This window comes from Anabrus simplex, chromosome 2 (assembly GCF_040414725.1).
Source record: "Anabrus simplex isolate iqAnaSimp1 chromosome 2, ASM4041472v1, whole genome shotgun sequence".
Classification (NCBI taxonomy): Eukaryota; Metazoa; Arthropoda; class Insecta; order Orthoptera; family Tettigoniidae; genus Anabrus; species Anabrus simplex.
This window is the reverse complement of record NC_090266.1, coordinates 1,217,198,254-1,217,224,196: the sequence shown is the minus strand read 5'-3', so window position 1 is coordinate 1,217,224,196 and position 25,943 is coordinate 1,217,198,254. Positions and strand designations below refer to the sequence as shown.

Genomic DNA, 25,943 nt, shown 5'->3' with positions numbered 1-25,943 from the left:
AACTTGTCAACTTCATCCTCATCTGCACCCTCACATGGTGAATATACGGACACAATTCTTGTCCTAATTCCTCCCACTGACAAATCTACCCACATCATTAGCTCGTTTACGTGCCTAACAGAAACTATGTTGCGTGCAATGGTATTCCTGATAAAGAGCCCTACCCCAGACTCTGCCCTTTCCTTTCTAACACCCGTCAAGTACACTTTATAATCTCCTATCTCTTCCTCATTATCTCCCCTTACCCGAATATCACTTACTCCTAACACATCCAGATGCATCCTCTTTGCTGACTCAGCCAGTTCTACCTTCTTTCTTCCATAAGCCCTATTAATATTGATAGCTCCCCATCGAATTTCATTTCGTTCGCCAAGTTGTTTCCAAGGAGTCCCTCACCTGTCAAATGGGAGTGGGACTCCATTACTCCCATAGGTCCGAGGCTTGCTTAAAGTGTTCTGAGCTCAGTAAATTCATGAAGCAGGATGCTGCCCTACTTGCACATAGTCCAAGTGAGGATCTCTCCTCTAACGGGTTATGGACCACCGGTGAATTGTATAGTCCTAGCCGCCTGAGCACAAGGACGGCCACGACTCAGAATATGTCCGAGATGCCCACTCCCATTCCATAGCAACTGGTATCCCGACTCTCAGGACCACTTAGTAGGCCACTCAGCCGTTGCCATGGTTCACGAACTAGGACGTGACTACAGTAACCCACAAACATGAACCAATTATTAAGATATGTTAGCTTTTTAGCTGGGCCTGCCTGTTTGATTTTGGAGGCATTCCCCTTTTCTTTTGGCCTTATAAACAGTGCAATTAGTAGATTAATTTTATTTCCCTCGCGGTTTGCCTCCAGTAACTTTGTTTCACTTGATGCATGCTAGTTTTTCCTCTTCCCCGCATCAGAAGTGTTTTTGGAGTAGGAGCAAGTTGAACTGGCCTCTGCGTCAAATTTAAATATTTCTGGTTTCCGCCTTGTTTCCATTATGTGCCGCGATTGTCTGAAAACGCGTCAACTTTCACTTAATATTGTATTTGTGTCATGTGGTTCCTATTAGCCTTAAATGTTGTATTCTGGAAGTTGCATTATGTTAAGGCATCTTTATTTTGCCTCTTTGACTTGAAAGAAAAGCTCTTCACAAATTACATCTAATTTGTTGTTTTGAGGTATAATAACTGAATTTCTGAATAGATGGATTAGTTTCAAAAATTTCATTGTAATGTTTATTTTGAAAAAAATAATTAACAGATCAAGGGATCACCATTGATTTTTCTTAAAATCTGCAACCTACGTATCCCCATGGCCCTGGTGAGTTTCCCACACCTGCTGCACATCCTATACTCGTTGCGTTGCCCAACCTGATGTTCATTTGTTTATACTTGATGCAGTTTATCTGATGTTTTGGTTTATGCTAAAGGTGTTTAAGTGCCGTTTAATTTAAGTTTTCCTTTCTTCTTTTCTGTGTGTCGTGTATCCACTGAAAAATGGTTACATATTGGTAGTCGAGCAAGTGATTGATTGCGGACGAAAGAAAAGTGAAGGGTGATCGTTGTAACTAACCTAAAAAGGCTTAGTGTCTGTAATTCGTAAATTGCCTTGAAATTTAGTTTCTGCCTGTCAGGATGGCTCGTGCTGTTTCTAACACTTTCCATTTGAGAGAGGTAGAATTAATTTACGAAATTCAAATCCGTAAACCAAATTCCACAGGCAATATCAGAGATGACACGAGGCTGTTGAAACAATCCCTTAATTTGTCCCTGCGTTAAATGCAGACGAATTGCGTGAGCCTTTGGCGGTGGTTAGAGATAAATTGGCAGAATTTAATGCCATTCGTGTGTCTTTCTGTTCTTCTGAGCTCTCGCATGGCCAATTAGCACGGGTTATAAGCACAGTTACAACATTATCTGGACCGGGTTCGGGATTTGTTGTCTCTTAATTTGCCAGCAGACTAGGGGCAGGGATGTGAATCTTTATTAGTACAATTTTCAAGCATATTTGACAAAACCATAGGCTTGCTGGAAGGGAATGAGTTGCCTGATGCAAGTTCTGAGGTTCAAGTGTCTATAACTCTTCTGAATCATGTGAAAGTGTTAACTTTGGTTCCGTATCTGTAGCTTCTCAAGCATGTACTGTGGTCACTAGTGCTAGTGTTATTCAGGAGTCTGATGTGAGTAATGTTCTCTTAGGATCTTCTCCTGCCTTGTTTTCAAGTGCTATGGCTCCTGTAAGTAATTCATATAATGTATCTTCTACGCATGTTGGTATCTCGACTAATTTTCCTGTGGCACCTGGTAATTCTACCGTGGCTACCTGATTCTTATGCAATGGTGTAAAACCATCCTCCTGTCCTAGTGCTCTTTTAGGTTCTATAACCCCTGCGCAAGTGGTTAATGCGCCGATGGTATCTCAAATTTGTAAGAATGTTTCGCAGATGAGAATATCTGCGCTGGTCACATTGCAGTCTATCGGTAGTCCTAACCTCACTTTCAGTACCCCATCCTTTTCGCAAGGGCGCTCGAATCAAGGTCATTGTGTCACTGTATCTCCTCGGGACCACTGTAGTCCTTCCCAGGTATATTCTACACCTGCTTTTCCCCAGATTTTCTCCAACTTACCTCATCCATTGACTACTGTATTTAATGGAGTTTCTAAATTTACGATTAACTCTATTGACGAGGTTATTTCTTTCCTTCAGTTTTTAATAGAGTTTAAGGGTCAGGCTATTTTATACAATCTCATTAATGATCACATGTTTCAAATCTTATATCCACATGTATCTGAAGCTCTTTCTTAGCATATCGTTACAGCCATTTACGAAAGATGGACGGTAGATCAGTTTCATGCACATGTACGTGAATTTTTAATTCCTTCTCGTGCCTTGTCTTCGTTAGTTGTAATGTGTTGTACATATAGTTTAAATATTTTGTGGTGTGGTAGGTAGTGAAAGGTGGTAGTAAAAGGATGGACGTGACGAATAAAAGTAATGTTAATTATCATAGATAAATAGAATGGTCCAAATAAGCAAGTATCAGAAACAAACACGTAGCACAAAAAGGTGGACAGTAAATTAAGACACTAGTCGGACCAGTGTGGTAGCGCAAGCAAACATGGGCGAAGCGAGGTAAGGTATTCAGTGAAAACGATGCACACCTTCATAAAATGCGTGGCCAGCTTTTAACCACCTCTCCATTAAAATAAGTATTCAGAATGAAATCGTAGTGAACAAGCAGAGTTTGCAAAGAAGCGTTACGCTGAGATCATTCCAGAAGTATACATGGTAAGTACAAGTTGACAAGGAGTTTTGAATTAGGGAGGGACAGTAATCAGGAAGATACAATCAGTTAAATTTTCATAATGCACATGTATTATAGAAACAACAAAAATGATCACAAGAACAAGGGTACAATTATTAATTGAATAAGCGACTATATTCAGTTGTATACAATCGAAATAGGATTTGTAACGCCATAAGACTAGGCCGCAGATTGAAGCGGAAAAGAAAGAAAATTATGAATACTACGCTGGTACGCCACAGTATACATGGGGATCTGATACAAAAAGAAGATTGACTAGAATCAAATGTCAAGTTCCCTATCAATGTACACCACACTATATCAAAAAGGAATTCTAAAATTTACAAAGGCCACTGTACAATATGCAAAACCCCCAGAATAGGAAAAAGGGAAAAATAAAGGAGGAGAAAATTATGTCCAAGGGCTGGCAAAGGGAAAGAAAAAGGTACAGCCTGCGAATACTGCGAATAGATTTAGAAAAGTAGTAAGCTCACTCCCAAAAAACAGGCGTAGAAGAGAGTTCCAAGAATGTCACAAATACGACTGTCAGTTCTTGCGTCTGTTCACCAAATTAGTTACCAATTTTTAGATGGAGAATAAAATTTGGAAAATTCAAATATGAACTTGAGAATGAACATACAGGTCTATAATGTTGTCTGGTAACCACAACAAGAGTGGTGTTACATTTTCAGCCAGAATGGCATATTAGGGAAAGCAAATAGTATTCCAGAATTGAGAAGTAGAAAGCACAAAGAGATTAATATCGCTCACCCAGCCAGTGGTCGTAGGTTCAGATCTTGAGTTGCAGACAAAGTAAAACATTGCATACGGACCAGCCGTATATGCGAATGATGGACTCCTCCCTCCACACAGTTCGTTGCAAAAAGTCCGACTCCCTGTTCGAGGCCAGAGCGAGCCTTTTATATCGTAAAAGTAGAATCCAGAAAGTACCAGAGCGCAAGGTGACGTAGACAAGCAGCGGCAGAGGGGAGGGGACGGAGGGCGAGCAGTTGTGAATCATACAATGGGCTGAGTGAGCGAACGGAACACACGTAGAGGTAAGAACAGAAGTAGAGCAGTTGAAAAGGTAGACATCATGACATAGGAGAGCATGTTACATAGTGCAGAGGCACTATTTCAGATTGCAGCATTTGAATGAGTCGTTGTCTGAGTGTATTCAGGACATTAAGCTCTATGCTAAAATTTTTATGCTCAACTATTCTGAGTCTCAAATGGTTGCCAGCAATTCATATCTCGCTCTTTCACGGCGACCAGCAACATTCGCTCAGTTGGAAGCTGTCACGGTTTCTGCCGAAGGTGTTCGATATGCCGACCAGCTATGCGTTGCATTAGCTCCCCCTCCTATGAGCATGTCTTCTCCTCAGGTTATTAAAACCGCCCCTTAACCTTCTTCCACGCCGTGTAATCCTCGTGCATGCTTTAGCTATGATTCCACTAGCATTTCCAGAGGAATTGTCCTGAGATTGTGCCCTTAGGCAAGTCAAGACCGGATGTGGGTAGAGTCTCTTCCACCAATAATTTTTGCCGATACTGTGGGTCAAATAGGCACTTCTCTAGACAGTGCCCACGTAATTCTTCAGGCTCTGGACCTCCAAGCAAAAGTAATTCTGGATGACTAACCGCCAATTCTCATGGTAAACCTCAAAGAGTGGTTTCATGTTTTGTTTGTCATAGCTGTACGTTAAAGGATGGTTTACCTAATTCTGAGACTGATGATTGGTCCCAGTCTGAACCTAGTGTCAATTTCCTGCAATCTTGTGGAATTTCTGCAATCCCTCCTTGTAAATTACCTTACTTATGCTTAGAGGTAAATAATGAACCTGTCTGTGCATTGGTAGATTCAGGAAGTAGCATCACATTGATGAGTGAGAACTGGTGTAACTCAATGAAAAGTGTTTGCAAGTTACCTCCATTACACTGTGTCTTTAACTTGCCATACTGCTAATTCTAACTCGATGAATATTGTAGGATCCCTAGATGTCAAAATAAGAGTCTGTGATTTTACGTGGAAAATGCCGGTACTAGAGGCAAAAGATTCTTGTCCCTTCATTTTGGGTGCAAATTTTATTGCCAAAACTGGCATGATTTTGGACCTGCAGTTCAACAGATTCCATTTTAAATTTTCCACAAGAACTTTTGACTGTGTAATCGCTCCCCTATTCAGTCTTGTCACGTTAATGCTGTTCCTGAAGATACTGCTGAACTCAAAGCTTTTAATTTTGATCATTTGCGTGATGATCAGGCCATCCATCTTACGAATCTCTGCTATAAATTTCCTGGTGTCTTTACAGACAAGTTATGTGTAACTAATGTTTTGGAATACAAAATTGAAGTCACTGATAACATACATGTTTGCTTTTCTCCGTATCGGCTGTTGCCTCCCAAAATGAAAGCCCTTATGTCTATTATTGACCAAATATTCGCTGACGGAGTGATACTTTACAAAAGAAAATATTTATAAAATCCTCCTATCAATACAAGTCAAGTCATCTGTTAGATGAAGCAAAGTCTATACATGTTTCAGCCTAATCTCAAGGCCATCTTCAGTAGTAGAACAATGATTACATAATATACAAACAAATTAAAAATCGTAATGATGTGAAGTGACAGTGATCATGATTAGTGAGTTAAAAACACATTGAGGTACAAAGTCCTCTCGTCTAATAGATCTTGCTGACTGTTAAATAAAAACACTATGCTGAGGAGTGTAGTGAGACCGTCAATACTACGAATAAAACATGTATAACATCTGTAATAAGAAAAAAGGAATATATGAGTGGATGAAGAACAAGTTAAAATGATGTACAAAAAGAAAACTCATATGACTTACTTGTAACTAAAAGTTGTCATCTCGAATGGAGATGGCCTTGTCGGTCTCAAGTCACATTGACAACTAAGCCTGTGTGTGGCTTACTGTGTATCTGTGTCGATGTGGTTGGGAGGGGTAATGGAGGGGAAGGGGCAGGGGTCTTGTTCTAGAATGTCGGTAGTGAAACTCTTTTTTATTAATGAACTGTTCACAGATGAGCGGGACAAAGGTTTCCAATAAAATATTTTTCTTTTCTTCTCTACACCCAGGGACACAGAAGAAGACAGCTTACAATAGTATGATTTTCAGAGCTCTTAATGTTCCTTTATCCCGTAAGAATTTTAGAAAGGAAATCAACACCATTTATGCAATAGCCGAAGGTAATGGTTTCAGTAAAGCTTTCGTGAATAAAATTCTCAATAAATTTAGAAATAAACCCAAGACCACCTTAGAAAAACAATCTTCCCATAAAGAGAAGTTCACCACATTTACCTTTAATAATAATAATAATAATATATCCTATTTCAAACATCTTTAAAAAGCACAAGTTAAAAGTAGCTTTCAAGACCGTTCACACCAATACAAAAATGTTTTTAAATTCTCATACTGTCAACAGCAAAAAATTTTCTAACTCTGGAATATACAAATTAAAATGCCAATCATGTCTTTAAACGTATATTGGGCAAACAGGCCGCAGTTTCAATGTAAGATATTCCGAACATCTTAATGCCCTAAAGTATAATCGCTACTCAGCCATGAGTGAACATTGTAGAGAGAAAAATCATAAATACACAACAGTTGATCAAGACTTAAAGATCCTGCATTACGAACAGAAAGGTCCCTTACTTAATATACTAGAGAATATATATATAGATATCGACCAATATAACAATCCCGTCTATAACTTAAATGAAATCATACATACATACATACATACATACATACATTATCATTATAGACTGTTATGCCTTTCAGCGTTCAGTCTGCAAGCCTCTGAGAATTTACTAAACGTCGCCACAATCCTCGATTTGCAACTAGTGTTGTGGCCTCATTTAGTTCTATACCTCTTATCTTTAAATCGTTAGAAACCGAGTCTAACCATCGTCGTCTTGGTCTCCCTCTACTTCTCTTACCCTCCATAACAGAGTCCATTATTCTCCTAGGTAACCTATCCTCCTCCATTTGTCTCACATGACCCCACCACCGAAGCCGGTTTATGCGTACAGCTTCATCCATCGAGTTCATTCCTAAATTAGCCTTTATCTCCTCATTCCGAGTTCCCTCCTGTCATTGTTCCCACCTGTTTGTACCAGCAATCATTCTTGCTACTTTCATGTCTGTTACTTCTAACTTATGAATAAGATATCCTGAGTCCACCCAGCTTTCACTCCCGTAAAGCAAAGTTGGTCTGAAAACAGACAGATGTAAAGATAGTTTCGTCTGGGAGCTGACTTCCTTCTTACAGAATACTGCTGATTGCAACTGCGAGCTCACTGCATTAGCTTTACTACACCTTGATTCAATCTCACTTACTATATTACCATCCTGGGAGAACACACAACCTAAATACTTGAAATTATCGACCTGTTCTAGCTTTGTATCACCAATCTGACATTCAATTCTGTTGAATTTCTTACCTACTGACATCAATTTAGTCTTCGAGAGGCTAATTTTCATACCATACTCATTGCACCTATTTTCATGTTCCAAGATATTAGATTGCAGGCTTTTGGCACAGTCTGCCATTAAGACCAAGTCGTCAGCATAGGCCAAACTGCTTACTACATTTCCACGTAACTGAATCCCTCCCTGCCATTTTATACCTTTCAGCAGATGATCCATGTAAACTATGAACAGCAAAGGTGAAAGATTACAGCCTTGTCTAACTCCTGTAAGTACCCTGAACCAAGAACTCATTCTACCATCAATTCTCACAGAAGCCCAATTGTCAACATAAATGCCTTTGATTGATTTTAATAATCTACCTTTAATTCCATAGTCCCCCAGTATGGCGAACATGAAATCAACGAAAAGAAGAATATTTTATTGGAAACCTTTGTCCCGCTCATCTGTGAACAGTTCATTAATAAAAAAGAACAAGACCCGCCCTTCCATCAACACCCTCCTTCCGCGAATCACAACGTCCCTCTCTCCCTGCCCCTCCCCCTCCATTACCCCTCCCAACCACATCGACACAGATACACAGTAAGCCACACACAGGCTTAGTTGTCAATGTGACTTGAGACCGACAAGGCCATCTCCATTCGAGACGACAACTTTTAGTTACAAGTAAGTCATATGAGTTTTCTTTTTGTACATCATTTTAACTTGTTCTTCATCCACTCATATATTCCTTTTTTTCTCATTACAGATGTTATACACGTTTTATTTGTAGTATTGACGGTCTCACTACATCCTCAGCATAGTGTTTTTATTTAACAGTTAGCCAGATCTATTAGACGAGAGGACTATGTACCTCAATGTGTTTTTAACTCACTAATCATGATCACTGTCACTTCACATCATTACGATTTTTAATTTGTTTGTATATTATGTAATCATTGTTTTACTACTGAAGATGGCCTTGAGATTAGGCTGAAACATGTATAGACTTTGCTTCATCTAACAGATGACTTGACTTGCATTGATAGGAGGATTTTATAAATATTTTCTTGTGTAAAGTGATAACCGTCAATACGGAATGAGATTCATAACTTGCGACAGAGTGATATGTCCTTCTAAGTTGGCTTATTCTTCTTCTATGTTTCTTGTCACTAAACCGCAGGGTGGTTATCATCCTGTCGTTGACTATCGGATGTTGAACCAGAAAGTGGTCCTTCAATACGTCCCCCTTCCTGATTTGCACTCTTGTTTTTCTTGGTTTGCTAATGCCAAAGTTTTTACCACCTTTGACTTGAATCAGGCATGTTATCAGTTATCTCTTGCTGAGGAATCCAAGCACCTCTGCTTTTGCTACTGATTGGAACCTCTATGAATTTGAACATGTCCCATTCGTATTAAGTATAAGCGCTGCAGTCCTTAGCTGGTTACTGGATAATGTTTTGTCAGACATTAAATTCTAGTTGGTATACAATTACCTAGACAATTTGGTAATATTCATTGAAACATTTGAAGTACACCTTTTCTATCTCAATGAGGTCGTTGAAAGACTGCGTAAAGCAGGCCTAACCCTTAAGGCTAGTTAAGTTACTTTTGCATATCCCCAGATGTCCATCTTAGAGCATATTGTGTCAGAAAAGGGTGTCTCTGTTGATCAGTCTCGTACTGCAGCCATCCAAAATTTTCCCACACCTAATGATGTCAAAGCTGTAGCCAGATTTATTGGCATGGTTAATTTCTTCCATAAATTCACCGCCAATTTTGCTGAACGGACAGCTCCATTAAATGCCTTGAGAAGAAAGAATGCCAAATTTGTGTGGGGTGATGCCCAACGTGAAGCCTTTCGTGACTTGATATCTGCTTTATGCAATGCTCCTGTACTGGCTATGCCAGACTTTTTTAATCATTTCATCCTTCAAACTGAAGCCTCTTCCACAGGTATATCTGGTGTTCTCCTTCAGGAATTTGAAGAGGGGCGTTGTCCCATTTCTTATGCTTCTCGTGCTCTGAATCCTGCTGAACGAAAGTATTCCATTTATGAATTGGAGGCCTTAGCTGTTGTCTTTTCCTTAGAACAGTTCAGAATGTACCTTGAACATCTCACTTTTGATCTTGAAACTGATAATCAGGCGTTGAGTTGGGTGCTGGCCAAGCCAAGAAGGACCGGTCGTCTTGCGCATTGGGCAGTACGGATCTCAGCCTTCAATTTTGAAGCTCATCACATTAGTGGAACTGAAAACGGTTGTGGCTTTTGGCCTCAGTAGGATGTTCTATTCAGGCAGTTCTGATCCTCAATCAAAGCCTGCAGATCCCTCTCCTGAACAAGTTTCAGCCTTTGTGAATGTAGTTCTCCCTGACTCTCCCATCTTTTTCAAAGATATAACTAAACATCAGGAAGACGATGCTGAATGAAAAGCTATTATTGACAGGATTAAATCTGGTGAACATGTGAAGCCTTATGTCCTTAAGAATGACGTCTTGTGTTGTCCTGCTCGCGGTCACAGAGACTCCAAAATTGTAATCCCAGCTAACCTAGTTCTGGCTCTCCTCAAGTATTTTCATGAATCCCTGTTGGGGGGGGTCACCTTGTAGTTTTAAAAAGTAGAGAGAAAATTCGTAAGCATTTCATTTGGAAATCCATGGACGGTGAAATCCGCACCCTTGTTAAATCTTGTAAAACTTGCAACATCAGTGAACCTGCTGCTAATACTCGCCTAGGTCTGTAGTCATCCGAACAAGCTTCTCGTCCTATGGAGAGATTATTCATAGATTTTGTTGGTCCTTTCCCGAGGTCATGGACCGGCCATCGTTTCATACTTGTGTGTGTTGATGCATTTTTGGCGTTTTACGTGACTGTTCTCAACTCGTATGCCTATTGCTAACACTACCATCTCTTGCTTGAAACAGATCTTTGCTTCATTTGGACCCTGTCAGTTTTTGGTGAGTGATAATGCAAGAGCTTTTACCTCTGTGCAGTTCCGTAATTTTTGTTTTGATCTATCCATCTCTCATGTAACCACTACCCGATATTATCCGAGGCCAATTATGCTGAAAGAGTAAATTGCAATCTTCGATCTGCTCTCATTGCTTATCACTCTGCTTACCACTCTAAGTGGGATTCATCACTAAATTGGTTGTCATTAGTTTTCAACACTGCCGTCCATGAGAGTCGTAAGCAAACTTCTGCCTCATTAATGCTAGTCTTTACCCCAAATTCTCTACTTTAAAATCTGTGGTCCATTAACGATCTTCTGCCTGATGACGCCAGTCCAGAAACTATCTGCGCTAATTGGCACCATGCACATAAAAACTTGAAAGTTTATTACGCCATGATTCAACATAATTACAATCATGGGCGATGACCGCACAATCTGTCTGAGGGTGACCAGGTGTTTGTTAAAACGCATCCCATCAGTAGTGCTACAGACCATATTATCAGTATGTTGGCACCCAGATTACGAGGTCCCTGCACCATCTTAAAGTTCCTTACCCAGGTGTCATTATTAGTGAGTGATCCCAAAAGGAAAAGGATCAACATGGTACATCTCTCACAGGTAAAGGTACCGTAAGTTGTATAGGGGTGAGTAAATTCCATTTTTCATGACAATGTAGATTTAGTTGTAAGGTATTTGTAAGATTTTAGATGCTGACCAGCACGTACTCATTATCCCTGTATTCTAATCATAAGTTATTTGAGTAATATAGTAATAGGAATTGTAACTGTTGTGTATAAATACATTAGGTATCCTCCTTAAGCATTGTCTCCTTTAGTGTAATGGATTTAATATGTTAAGTAAGTTAGGTAGGTTTTAATTTAGGGTCACTGATTTATTCCCCTAACATTTCTGGGTTCGGGTAAACTCCTGTAGTTTTATTTTTCTTTCTCCTACCTTTTATCTTGTCTGAAATGTATGAATAGTGCTGCCACTGGGGGGGCTGGTGCCTTAAGTCCCTGGTGTGGGAGAGGGTCTCTACACGAAATTCGTTGAGGCACCAATTGGGTGACTCTAAGCTAGTCAGTAAAAAGGAAAGAAAACTGTAAAAAAAACCTCCCTTGAAAACTGTATTGTCTGCAAGATCTTCTAGTCTGGCAGGGTAGCTTTGCCTCAAGTATTCCCCTGTCCGCTGCGTGTTGGTTTATGTTGCAGTGGCAGCGATAACCGACTCCATCTGACGGCAACCTAATGTGTCTAGTTGAGAGGCACACTGTATGATTTGTGGCGCTACCATCCCTCACCGCAGTCCATTGGCCAAATATCCAGATAGCGGCAGTCTTCCTAGACTGTGCCTCTCTTTGTGCTTGCTACCCGTTAGTTCAAGATATGTTTGGGCTGTGCTGCAACTTGCCAGCTGACCATGGTGGGACTGAACATGTATGGAGGCTGTTGGCAAACGACCATGTTGGCAGCCACATCATCAGCAATAACCATGGTTAAGTTGGGCGACTTTGATCCTATGGTTAATGTGAAAGCTGATGCAAGATCAACTTACTCCAAACTTTGCTAAGAAGGAGGCAGTGGACACTTTCTTACAAGAAAATGAATGGGCTCTGAATTACTAACATATTGTGGAAGCAAAGGGTAATAGATACTTTTCAGTGGACAGAGTTAAAAGGTTAAAGCAATTTTGGAAGATTTTTTTATGCTTATCACCTTTTGATATTTATGTTGTGTTTATGTGTAACCCTTAAAATATCTCAAGTTACTGAAGGGGCCTTTGATGTAGTGACATTTTTTATTTAATTTTTTATGGGAAGTTCAACTTGAAGAAAATCATGTTTATCAATAAAGTGACTGTCAAACTTTCTGAGAACTATCAGTGCACTGTATACTTGAAAATCGTTTGTGAATGCCATTATGTTATGTTTTACATTATATCAGTGCTATGGTGTGGAAGAATGAGACCTGTGGAATGTGTCTCATTGAAAGAAAAGTTTACTATGTGGTGTAAAATATTATTGTAGAATATTTTATTTGTATTCATTTTATCTATCTAAATTTGTAAATGTAACTACTAAATTGTAAAGGGTTATTATTGTTGAGTGATATTTTGTAATATTCTGGACATTGTCATGACACGGACTTTCGGAACAGGGTGTGTCTGCCCCTGTCGATTCTAGAAGCCAGTTTTTACTAAGTTTGGAAGGCCGAAAATTCGCGATTATGGTTAGGTGATGTTCTGGAATATTGTGAAAACATCGTGACTGGTTAAGGGGTTTTGATTGGTGGATCTGGGTGGCGAGAGGGAAGCTTCTGTGGTCTGATTGGTTACTTGGTGATAACACCGGGGCCAGCTTTGCTTTCATAAGGGAGCAAGGCAAGATTTCATGGTCTTTTTCGTTTGTTGTCAGTCCAGCGATCAGACATACTTTGGGGGTCCTCCCACCCAGGATGGCATGCCTTGGGGTAAGCGCTGTTGGTTTCATTTCCATCTTAATTTATATTTAATGTTTGCTTGTATTTTCACATAGGAGTTTATCTCTACTTGCCCAGACTCGCCACTCAGTTATTAAGATGCCTTAGCTTTTTAGCTGGGCCTGCCCGTTTGATTTTGAAGGCATTCCTCTTTTCTTTTGGCCTTATAAACAGTGTAATTAGTAGATTAATTTTATTTCCCTCGCAGTTTGCCTCCAGTAACCTTGTATCACTTGATGCACGTTAGTTTTTCCTCTGCCCCGCATCAGAAGTCTTTTTGGTGTAGGAGCAAGTTGAACTGGCTTCTGCGTCAAATTTAAGTATTTCTGATTTCTGCCTTCTTTCCATTATGTGGCACGATTGTCTGAAAACGCGTCAACTTTCACTTAATATTGTTTTTGTGTCATGTGGTTCCTATTGGCCTTAAACGTTGTATTCTGGAAGTTGCATTATGTTAAGGTATCTTTAGTTAGCCTCTTTGACTTGAAAGAAAAGCCCTTTGCAAATTACATCTAATTTGTTGTTTTGAAATATTGTAAATGAATTTTTGAATTGATGGATTTTGTTTTGAAATTTCTTTGTAATTTTGAAAAAAAAAATTTAACAGATCAAGGGATTACCGTTGATTTTTCTTAAAATCCGCAACCTACATATCCCCATGGCCCTGGTAAGTTTCCCCACACCTGCTCCACATCCTATAGTCGTCGCGTTGCCCAACCTGATGTTAGTTTGTTTATACTTGATGCAGTTTATCTGATGTTTTGGTTTATGCTAAAGGTGTTTAGGTGCCGTGTAATTTAAGTTTTCCTTTCTTCTTTTCTGTGTGTCATGTAACCACTGGAAAACTGTTACAGTATACCTCCATTCCTTGGCTGTTCATCTTCTCAGTCAAATTTCTAATGCAACTGATACAGTTTTAAGTTTGTTGCCAGTTCTAAAACCAGCTTGTTGTTCCTCTAGTTCTTGTTCAACATATGATCGTAGACACTTTTCAACAATTCTTGTTTATAACTTTAATGCTTCACAAGAAAGGCATATCACTTTACAAAAGAAAGATGGCCTTGAGATTAGGCTGAAACATGTTTAGACTTTGCTTCATCTAACAGATGAGTTGATTTGTATTGATAAGGAGGATTTTTAAATATTTTCTTTTGTAAAGTGATAACCGTCAATACGGAATGAGATTTATAACTTGCAAAGAAAGGCATATGGCATGGTTGTTTTGGAATTTACTTGTGCTTCCCTTCTTGCATATGTTTCAATGTTTCTAAATTTCTTTTACTCTTTTTCCTTTAAAGTTTCTCATCAGAGTCAAAAATCTTCTGTTGTTACCTCTGAAGTCGTCTTCTATTTCATTTCGAAATTCTTCCTGTGCTTCCTTCTTTGCTTCTTTAACAACTCGCTTGGCTTCATTTCTTGCCTCCACATAGATGCCCCAATCCTCACATCTCTTGGTAGGGTAGTATTTCTTCCAACCATCTTTCTTCTTTTTAATGGCTTGTTTAACAGTTTTTTTCCACCATTTGGTCAGTTTTTTTCATTCCACCTACTACTTTTATCCCACAGACTTCTTCGGCTGTAATATGGTATCCTTAAATGTTTTCCACACTGCCTCTACATTGTTCATATCTATAGTTCTTTCTGCTATCTCCAGCGATTATTTACTTCAGCTGCATACAATTCTCTCTCTTCTTCACCTAAACTGTGTCTTCATGACCAGTAATTTGTACTGTGTACTGATTTCTGCACTGCGGAATACTTGTACATAGTTTATATCATAAAGTGTACACGTCGTATAAGTGTATACTCCACTCTCATAAGCAACAAATGTCATTTTTTGTATGGTGGTATGTGGAAATAAAGTGTTTCCAATCAAGAGCTGGTTATCGATGCACAATTCTACCATTCTATTACCATTCCTGTTTTGTATAACTTCTACTCCATAATTTCGTTTACAACCAAAACCAAGAGCTGCATCATTAATGATCTGGGCATTCCAATCTCCCATTACTATGATATGGTCCCTTATCCTCATTCAAACCATATATCTGGATCCATGAGACCCTCTCATCCATTTGAAGGCCTGTTCTTCCCAGAATATTACTTTAGCACTGAGTGCTTCATTTAGGATGGTACCAACTCTTCCTTTGGCTCTCTGATATCTGCTTACTTCAGAATACTTCAGAGTATATCCTTTCTCTTTACCTTGTGGAGAACTGGTGTGGGGAAGAACAAGTATCAGTCAACCCAAACAAGATAACTCTGGTTCCTTTTACAAGAAGGAGAAAATTAGAGGGAAAGAGATCACTGGAGCTCTTTGGGCAAGATATATATATATGGAAGAACAGGCACTGCACTTAGGTGTAGTGTTAGATAAAAATCTAACCTGGAATCCACATACAGAAAGGAACATAACCCAGGGCAAGAACTTGCTGTATGCATTTAAAAGAGCCATTGGGAAGGCATGGGGTCTAAAACCATCAATGGTAATGTGGACATACACAATGATCATTAGACCATTGATGGCCTATGCTGCAATCATCTCGTGGCAGAAAGTAAGTCAAGGAAAAGTCGGCAGTAGATTGGACAGCCTAAAGAGAATGGCATACATAGCCATAACTGGGGCTATGAGAACTACGCCGACTGAAGCCTTGAATACTTTACTAGACCTCCCATCACTATGCAATTTCATAAAACGGCAGGCTAGAATGAGTTTATATAGATTGGCACAAGCAGTGTGCTGGAATGCACAAAGACCCAATCTAGGACACTGTAAAATTTACAGAGTAATAACAGAGGAGGTTCTACACATGCCTTCTGATCATATGATACCGAAGTACAACTTTGAAAAACTGTTTGAGACCCAGATAATAAAAAAAGAAGACTGGGATATCAGCAAATGGAATACTGAAAAAGAAGGTATAGTGTGGTGGTGATGGTACAGGAGGAGGGATCAACGTGGGAAGACCTGAGAGATCAATCCAGATGAGCCTGGGCAGACACACTACAGTCTTTCAAGCTGAAATGATAGCTATCACAACATGTCTTCAAGAAAATCTGAAAATGAACTATAGGAATAAGAACATTTTCATTTTTACGGACAGCCAAGCGGCCATTAAGGCATTAGAGGCAGTCCACATAATATCCAGAATTGTCTGGTGTTGCTATTCACTTCTCCTGAAGCTCTCAAAGTACAATATTGTCAAAATAATATGGGTACCAGGGGATGCAGGTATAGGAGGAAATGAAAAGTCAAATAAACTGGCCAGGAAAGGGGCAGAAAAACATTTTACAGGCCCAGAAACTGTATGCAGGATTTCTTATGGACAAGCCCAATACTACATAGGAAAATGGGTACAAAAGAAACAAATGGAAAACTGGAAAAATACTCCAGGGTGCAGACTTACAAAGGAGCTGATAAAAGGACCAAACTAGAAGCATACTAAAGAACTCTTGAAACTCAGCAGGGAAAATATAAGATGGGTAGTAAGACTGTTGACAGGACACTGCCATCTGAAAAAACGCTTACATAGAATTGGACTAATAAGAGACAACATATGTAGGAAATGCAATGAAGCAGAGGAATAAGCTGAACACATACTTTTCGAATGTGAGGCGCTGGGTAGAATCAGACTCTCCATTCTAGGACTACCAGGTGAAGAGAGAGAAAAATCCAAGAAGACCCAATAAGAACAACCTGCAGCTTTGTGGAGGGAGCAGGTATATCTAGGTGGGCATGAAGAAAAAACATGCTAGCAAAAGACCTTAGAGGTCGACACTAATTAGGAACTCATATTTAGAGGCCCCATGAAGGAAAGAAGAAGAAGAAGAAGAAGAAGAAGAAGAAGAAGAAGAAGAAGAAGAAGAAGAAGAAGAAGAAGAAGAAGAAGAAGAAGACGACATCCTTTCTCTAGCTGAATATCTGCATTCCCCTTCTTTTTAGTCTCACAAATTTTCTATATCTGCAAATTATACTTTTCAGTTTCTTTTCCTGTCAGTGATGTGATATTCCATGTACTGATTCTCATTGTCCTATTCTGACTGGGTCATCGTCGCTTCACTTTCATATTTTTCAGAATGGTTTTATCTTACTCATATGGGTTATTAGCCCTACTCTGAGCCAGTCTGGTAGAGGCGCTGCCTCCTTAGCCTCTGGACTTGGTGGAACCTTCCTTTCCTTAGCCTTTGGGTGATACTCTAAAACACAATGCAGTGGATGTCGGTTCTTTTACCTCTTCAGCCATTGGATATTAATCTCATCTGCCTTCAGAACCATTGACCAGTTGTCGTATCACTCAGAGCCCCATTTGCCATCATTTGTCAGGGTTCCTGTAGGACCTTCACAGTTACTGTAGCGGACTCTGGACACACAAAGTCCCTATTGTACTTCACTCCTAGAAGCAGTCCCTTACTTTATCCCATTGTCTATCCCCCACGGATTGGATAAGGGGTTGGATTTATAGCGAATGCACTGCTTTTCGTCTTCTTCATTTCTTGTATTTTTATACTTCCATCATTCTTCAGTCAGATCTAGTATCTCACAATTTATTCATTGAGTCGTACTAAATCTTGTCTATATTCTATCTTATTATCAGCAGCCCTACTTATTTCATTCCTTTGGACTCTTCATCTGTTGTGTTTTCTGTACCTTCTTCTATTAGTCTTGTGGTCCGACTCGTTGGCTGAACAGTCAGCATACTGGCCTTCGGTTCAGAGGGTCCCGGGTTCGATTCCTGGCCGGGTCGGGGATTTTAACCTTAATTGGTTAATTCAAATGGCACGGGGGCTGGGTATATGTGTTGTCTTCATCATCATTTCATCCTCATCATGACGCGCAGGTCGCCTAAGAGCGTCAAATAGAAAGACCTGCACCTGGCGAGCCGAACCCTTCCTGGGATATCCCGACACTAAATGCCATCCGACATTTCATTTAGTCTTGTGCAAGATGTCCTTGCAAATTTTTTCCTCTTTCCTTTTCCTTCAACTTATCTTCTTCCTAGCACATTACTTTCCATATTTCCTTCAGTTTGTCCACCACCAAGTTGTGGTCAGAATTAACAGTTGCTCCTGGGGAAGGTTTTGCTATTTAAGCCTTGGTTTCTGAATCTCTGTCTAACCAATTTGAAGTCTATTCGATACAGTGCTAATTTTTTTTTTTTAAGTTTAAAAAAAATTAAGATTTAACATGGTATATGTCAGAGTACCTCAAACATACTTTTAGTATGTACTGTAGGCCAATTTCTGAGACAAATGATGATATTTGTCTGATAGGAGGCACTTGTGTCATCACTTGTAAGGTTGGTGGTGCGTAGACGGTGCTGGTAGAACTAGCAAGAGTACCCATTTCTGCTTCTCATCACATTTGAATTGTGACATTTTTGCAGTAAGTGGATGTTGCCGCTCATTTTGGAATGAGTCAGAGTGATGTCTCCAGAGTTCAGAAAAAGTCTGGGGAGATACAACAGCAACAGATGGGATGTCCAGGCAAGACAGCTGGCAAAGAGGATCGGCATTTGTTGCTTTCAGCACATTGTAAGGCCACTGCTACTGCCACCTTGTTCTGCCATGATCTTCGGAGGCCCATCAGAGTGAATGTGTCTGATTTTGACAGAGGGTTAATATCAAGAAGGCCTGTGCCTCTCAAACCATACCGTATGATAATATGGCTTAACTACATGTGTGAAACTAAGGGAAAGCTACAGTCATGATTCTCTCTTAATGACTGTATGATGTTCTGATTATGGTTTTTCTCTCAGGTGAAGTATTCTAAAGGTCAAACAGTCACCCTAGCACTTTCTGAGATTATAAATTTGACATATAGTATCAGGCTCCCTCTAGTGTCCTCAAGTGGGAACGGTGTAGCTTACACCAGATGGGAGCCCACTTTTGATGAATCATCATTTAGTTTGGTCTCTTGTGTAGTGTAATTTCACCTATGGCTCGAATATCTGCTTCACATAAACTTGTTCAGAATAGCAGTCATGTAGTTCGCAGGAGAGAGGTTTTTAAAACCATAATTCAAACATATAAGTCAGGGCCCCTGGAAAAAATTGCAAGCATATATGAGATTATAAATTTGACATAGAATATCAGGCCCTCTCTAGTGTCCACAAGTGCGAATGGTGTAGCTTACGCCAGATGCGAGACCAATCATCCTACAAGGAGCCATTAACCCTGATGAAACATGGCTTTCTGGATATGTAGGTGCTAATTAGAAAACATTTGTTGACAGGCCATATTACTTCACCTGTATGTGAAACAATAATGAAATGTTCTGTAATTTTTGCCATTCTGCTCAACTTTTACCAGCATTAATGCTTGGTTTAAATGCTAAATCCAGAACTCTTGTGCTACGTATAATACTGTAAAACTTTTCAAGCTATACAATTTGAGAAGAATTTGTAGAGCTGTAGATTTTTATTGCAGATGTTCCTGAAGGAAATGTGCCAATTCTTCCTCGTGGACTTCATCAGTTTCCTTTTCGTTTTCAACTTCCTGAAAGTTCATTGCCTTGCTCCTTTGAAAGCAAACCTGGCTACATTCGGTACTATATTAAGGTGAGTTAATAAAGTCTCCATTTTTCCACTCCTTCTTTGTAAAATATTATAGATTATTTTCATAATCTTATGGTATTTTTTTATCTTTAGGTGACAGTGGATATTCCTTATGCATCACCTCCCCAAGGAATGAAGTATTTCACAATCATTGGGCCACACATTGATTGCATGGATGAACAATATCTGGTAGGTACCTTCTACCTCTTCAGATTTAAAAATTAAAGAAATTTATTAGTTAGAGAAAAGTTCAATGTTGTCAAAGAAGTGTAGCTTAAATATATTATTTTACTTGCTTTTTATTTAGTATATAACCATTTTATGAATATGAACTGTTTTAATGTTGTCCTTGAGAATTTTAATAAATTACATTCATTTCACTTTATGGCTCCCCCTATAATGTTGGCGACATAGCTGAATAACTGCTGCCTATTTCCCACAGTTAGTTAGGCTGTTTAACCCCTCAGCGTCGCAGCCATTTAAAGAGCTTCTTAACCCGCGGCCGGATGAGATTTCAACTACGCGCAACTGAAATGCATTGATTGACTTAAAGCGTTACTACAAGTATAAGAGTAGCCCGACATTCACGAAATTTGAAATTCCTTATGATAGAACTATGTACATGCAGATAACTACATAATTGTTTCACATTTCCTTAGTAATTTAGTCTCGTGTGATAGAGTTCGAAGCACTCTTCGAGACAGAGACCCAAGTCACATTCCTGGCAGCAGTACACTGACGTCTTCTTTTCGCCGTGTTTTGAACACACTATACAACATTTCTGAGGTTTGGATTTCTCACTCTTGGGTGCTAATTTCCTGATAAAATGTCTTTCCTGCAACCTTGGAACTGTATTATCTGATGCGTGCTGGCCTTGAATGTTTCGTTCACAGCCCGAGTTAGCGAATTTTGTATACAAACCTTCCATCAGCTGAACCCGATAAGATAACTGCTCAATCTTTGTCTCTGTGACTTGTCTGAATATTATTAGAGAATTTAGGAATCAGAATTCACTGTTGAAAACTTCCCTCTGACCTGTATAATTATCCATAATCTCCTACACGAAATTTCCAAGTACTGGTTCCTCCTCATCGTCACTCTCATCATTTACCACTGCATCCGCCACAACCACATCATCTATTTCATTATCACTACTGCTAATACTGTCACTACTACTTGCGACTAAACTTTCATCTGAATTATACAATATTTCAAGCACGTTACTGTCAGTCAAACCACGGCTGGAGCTAGCCATTGAGCGCGACGTGACACATGGTCTGATGAAGCTGCAGTGAGACCGAAAGCAGCAGGACGAAACTGATTGAGGGGAATAACATTTATGATGAAACAAACCAACTCGACACATATTTCAGATAAAAGGTCGAGATATCATCTTTCAAACGAGATATATACCATGAGCAACTGGTTCTCGTATCGTATAACAGAAAGCAGCACTAACTGATGCCTACACAGAGCGCTCGTGGAGAGTTACAAAAATATTACAAGCTGAGAAATAAAGACAAATATAATAAATAAACTGCAATCTTAATGTAAAATTAGAGCAAAGAACATCACGCGAAAAGTCAAACTTCTCAGATCGTCATTTCTTTATTTTATTCTGTGGGAAAGAATGGAGCAAACAGAGTTTAAAGAAAGCAGAGATTAGTGCTCAGACTTACTTGACAAATACTTATCCTTGCAAAAACAACAACATTTTAACAATTTTTAATTCTTATTTACAACACTGATAAAAGTAATGAAAATCACTTTTTCCATATTGAAAGAATCTTAATTTATAATAATATAAGAAATTTATTTTAACTCACCAACGTGTTCACTAGTGTAACATTTTTTAATTAATTTTGATTTTTTGTTAATGATAAGATGTTGTAAATGTTTTTTAATGTATTCACTCAGGTAACATATTTTTATAATTTCCAACCAGACGTCTGGTAGAATTTTGAGGTATTTGATATGACTGACGATGCCCCACAGAAGGGGCGAAAGATGTCTCAATGATTTTTAACGATGTTTAACTAATATGTTAACATCTTGTACTGTATTGAATAGGTTGAGTTAAAATAAATTTCTTATATTATTATAAATTAACACTGATAAACCCGAAAATGTCTTCTTGTAAACAAAACAATTTGCATATCCATAACTCCAAAACTCTTCGTGCTATAGCTGTAAATGTGAAACCATGTATGGGTCTATACCACATATAGAGGTCGGCGCTGAGGGGTTAATTGTGAGAAGCTGATGGCATGTCTCAGTAGGTTTAATGGTACCTTAGGGAATTACTTTTCAGGGCAAGAATCTGTAACACTGCAAGACCAGTATCAGTTGGAAGAACTAGATCTGCTTTGACACTCATCTGTCTTTAACGTAAACGTAAGTTGTGGAAAGGAATAAATAAGTGTAGACTAGGAGGAAGGAGATGAGGATAAACATAAAAACACAAAAGAACAAGGACAGTCCCACATTCTCGTACACTGCCATCAATCCCAGTTCTTCTCGGCCCTCATTGAGCTCGTTTCTGCTTTGTAACTTCATCAGGTCCGTGGTCAGCGACACCATCATAACCAAGGAAAGTAAAATAAATTTCCTAAGATGTATTATTTCAGCTTTTAGACATCATCATCGTCGTCATCATTATTATTATTATTATTATTAGAGCAAGGCATTTAATGACCAAAAAATAGCAAGAAAATGCAAAATAAAAAATGCATTTATGACCTAAAAATTGTTAAAAATGACACAAAATTTGAAAAAAATGACCAATAAATTAATCATAAGTCACTTATTTATTAATCCTTTAAGAAACAATTAGCTGATTTGAGAGAGAATTTTAATGAATGACAATGCATTAAGTTTATATTATTTTTGTTACTAACAAAATAAATACCACTTTGCACCTCTGGTGAAAAAAAAAATGAAATATTTTAGAACTGGCATATTCTTCAAATACTCTCCTAGCAAATAGGTGTCATTTAATTAAGAAAGAATATTTAAGAAAACAAACTTCAGTGGCTGTTTACAATAAATACGAATTGAAATGCACAATAAAAACTTTGCGTAGGTTCTCAAATGAAAACGATTGCCTATTGTCTGCAAGTAACGATTTGTACATGGAAAAGCTTCTCTCTACCTCAACTGAAACAATTGGTGCATACTGAAAACAAGCAATATCTCCCGGATTCAATTCACAGTCGGTAAGAGAAAAATTTTCACCCGACAATGCTTTGCCAATAGAACACAAAGTTTTATACGCACTGTTCTTTTGCAACACCTTATTCAGTTTCATGGATATAACTTCACACACTTAACCACACACACGATTCAGATCATTCACAACTTTATACACAATTTGCAGCTGCTCCACTAGTGGCACTTGGGATTTTTCTAGAGCACTTATTGCATTAGGAAGGGATCCGAAATTTGTTTTTATGTAGGAAAGTTTACCTGCAATTTCTTTGTCAGCCAAGAGTTCCTGGGCTGTTTTTATTGATCCAGCCTCAGTTTTGTCGAAGGAATCGACCACTTTCTTTACAAATTCAAAGTTCTCGCAGTAATAACAAGCAGCCTCAATCCACGTTCCCCATCTAGTCAAAACAGGTGAAAATGGCAAGGGAATTTCAAGAGCTTCTGTTTTGAATGCTAGAACTCTAGATGGGACTTTTAAAAACACTTTCTTTATGCACCCAATTAAGTTGTCAACTTCAGGAAAGTTATGTCGTACCTCTTCCGCGGTCCGATGTAACGCATGGGCTAGGCATGTGACATGCACCATTTTCGAGAAGAGCGCTTGTAACGAATTTGCAGCCTTTACCATGTAGGGTGCTGCATCTGTTATTAAAAGCAGCACATTGTCATTCCGAATGCCATCGGGCCACAATAGCCTCAAACACTGGTCAAACAGTTTGCTAATTGTTGACCAGTTAGCTTTGTCCAATTGCTTACATTGTAGTAGAAATGGTTCTCCAGCATTCCCTGCTTCCAGGACGCCTACAATAATGTTGGCTATATATCGTCCCATACTGTCTGTTGTTTCATCTATGCATACCCATATGTTTCCGTCTCCTACCCTTACCCTTATTTCTTGTCACGTTTTGTCATAGCATCTTCCAACGTAGGTTCTTCTTAATGTTCTGGGATCTGGTACAGATTTTCCAGTCTCCTCTTCTAAGAATGTACGCAGCTTTGGATGGTTCAATTTGTTCAGTGGAATATCGGCGCATAAAAATGCTGTACACAGTTTCTCACAAAATGGAGAAAATGTTGAAGATTCACCCAGTAGTGTCTGGTGTAAGCCACGGTTTCTTTTATCTTCAAGTCGCTGCACACCACGTTTATGTTTTTCTCGCGACACATGTTGTTCAACTGTAAACTTCTTTTCTGCTGAAACTTGCACATCACACACTTTGCAAAATAATATTTTCCCATCAGTGGAAAATATATTTTCTCCATATTGTGTATCAAATTGTTTTAATTTAACAATTGTACTTCCTTTAACTTTGGGCATCTTACAGTACTTGTCAACAAAGAATTCACTCGACTCTCAGCACGCGGGCGACTGACTTCCTTCTTATCTAGCTGAAGATAAGGAGCAATGCCCAGCTTGGGCGAGTCCATTATGCGTCTTACATATAGGGGAAGCAGGTACTGCTTATAGTATGTTTTCTTGGAAGTGCAATCGAGTTGAAAATACTCTTTCCTTGAAAACTAGTGGCAGCAGGGTATGTTGCAAGTCTCCGTTCTTTCTTGAGCAAGTTATTTGTCTAAGTTAAACATAATAGACAAGTATTGTAAACATAAATAATATTAATTAAATATTCAAATATAACGAAATATAACACTTCCCAGAAAACAATTAAAAATGCCAAAAATGACCTATCTCTTGTAAACGGCAAAAAATGAAAAAAAAATGCCCTAACAAATTGCCCTTATTTAATCAGTCAATTCATGAAACACATGTACATATACTCAAGCTATATTTTGGCCTTCATAAAAAAAGATGCAAAATCATCAAATGCCTTGCCCTTATTATTATTATTATCATCATCATCATCATCATCATAATTATTATTATTATAATAACCAACAGCAGCACTCTGAAAGCACCTAATATCATGTATGTCAGTCATTGTGTCCAAATTCTTGAATAAAGTAGACATGAATTCCGCCAGGTCCACATTTCTCACTGCCTGCTCTTTATGGCAATATGAACATTGATGGATATAGACACTTCGCCTGTACATATTTGAGATACAGTAACAAAAATACATCATCATTGCTATTTGCCATGAAAATTAAGAAGTAGACCTACTTGCATGACAGGTACTGGTATTTCATTAACCCTAACTTGCAAGAGGCTAGATTGCCTGTAGATCGGATGAATTGCTTTTGCTTACATCACGAGAATCCTTTCCTAAATTATTAACCATTCGTTCAACTACAGTATCTATGGCTCACATCATTTTCTCTTCATGCGCCACATGCTGGACATAGGAACACCATTGATAAGCATTCACCTCAGGAAATGCTGTGTCAAGATGTCGCAAAGTTTTAACATAAAGTTTGATCTGGCTCCACGAGAGCAGTCTGAGTACATTGTGGCCCGCTTGTTCGGCTAAGTCATCTGTATTTCTCAAACCGAGGCCTGTGAGTCTTCACCAATTCCAGCAAGTCCTTTGTCGCATGTTACATTTTCACTTCTCAGCCAGGAAATTACTTCAGCTTTCTTCCAGAATTTGTTTGGAATATGTTCTAACTTCACACTGTGATAAGGTAACACTATAACACTACCTGCCTGTTTTGGTAATATTCTTTCAAACCATGATTTAAATACGTCACCAGTCATTTCTTCACAGTCGTCTTGTTTTTTCTGGACTCGAGCACAAGATCACCACCCTCCACAAAACCGTCATCACTTCCAGTGTGTACCACTGTCAATCGCTTACCCCTCCGTATTGGATTTTTTTTTAGCCCTGTTCTTAAACTCGAAAGTAATGCCTGTTCTTTTGACTTTACGGTAGTGTCTGGCCATCCTTTTGATGTTGTACACCCTTCTTTAATCCACATCTCATCCAAATAATATAATTTCTGCCCCTTTTGTCTAAATTCTGTTATCTTGCGGAGATAACACCTAACTCACAATGTAATATCATCCCTGTCCACTATGGCGCTTGTTTAATTTCTGCTGATGAACTCGAAACCTATTTCTTTC

The 25,943-nt window shown here is 38.9% G+C and overlaps 1 protein-coding gene across 5 annotated transcripts in view; it reads left to right on the top strand.

Annotated features, from left to right (window-relative positions):
- Positions 1–25,943, top strand: part of LOC136864803 (arrestin domain-containing protein 2) — a 534,353-nt gene that overhangs the window by 212,468 nt on the left and 295,942 nt on the right. For all 5 annotated transcript variants that reach the window (XM_067142214.2, XM_067142212.2, XM_067142210.2 and 2 more), the window contains exons 4-5: positions 19,587–19,717; positions 19,808–19,903. In XM_067142214.2, coding sequence (XP_066998315.1) covers positions 19,587–19,717; positions 19,808–19,903 — 227 coding nt within the window. The remainder of the gene's footprint in view (positions 1–19,586; positions 19,718–19,807; positions 19,904–25,943) is intronic.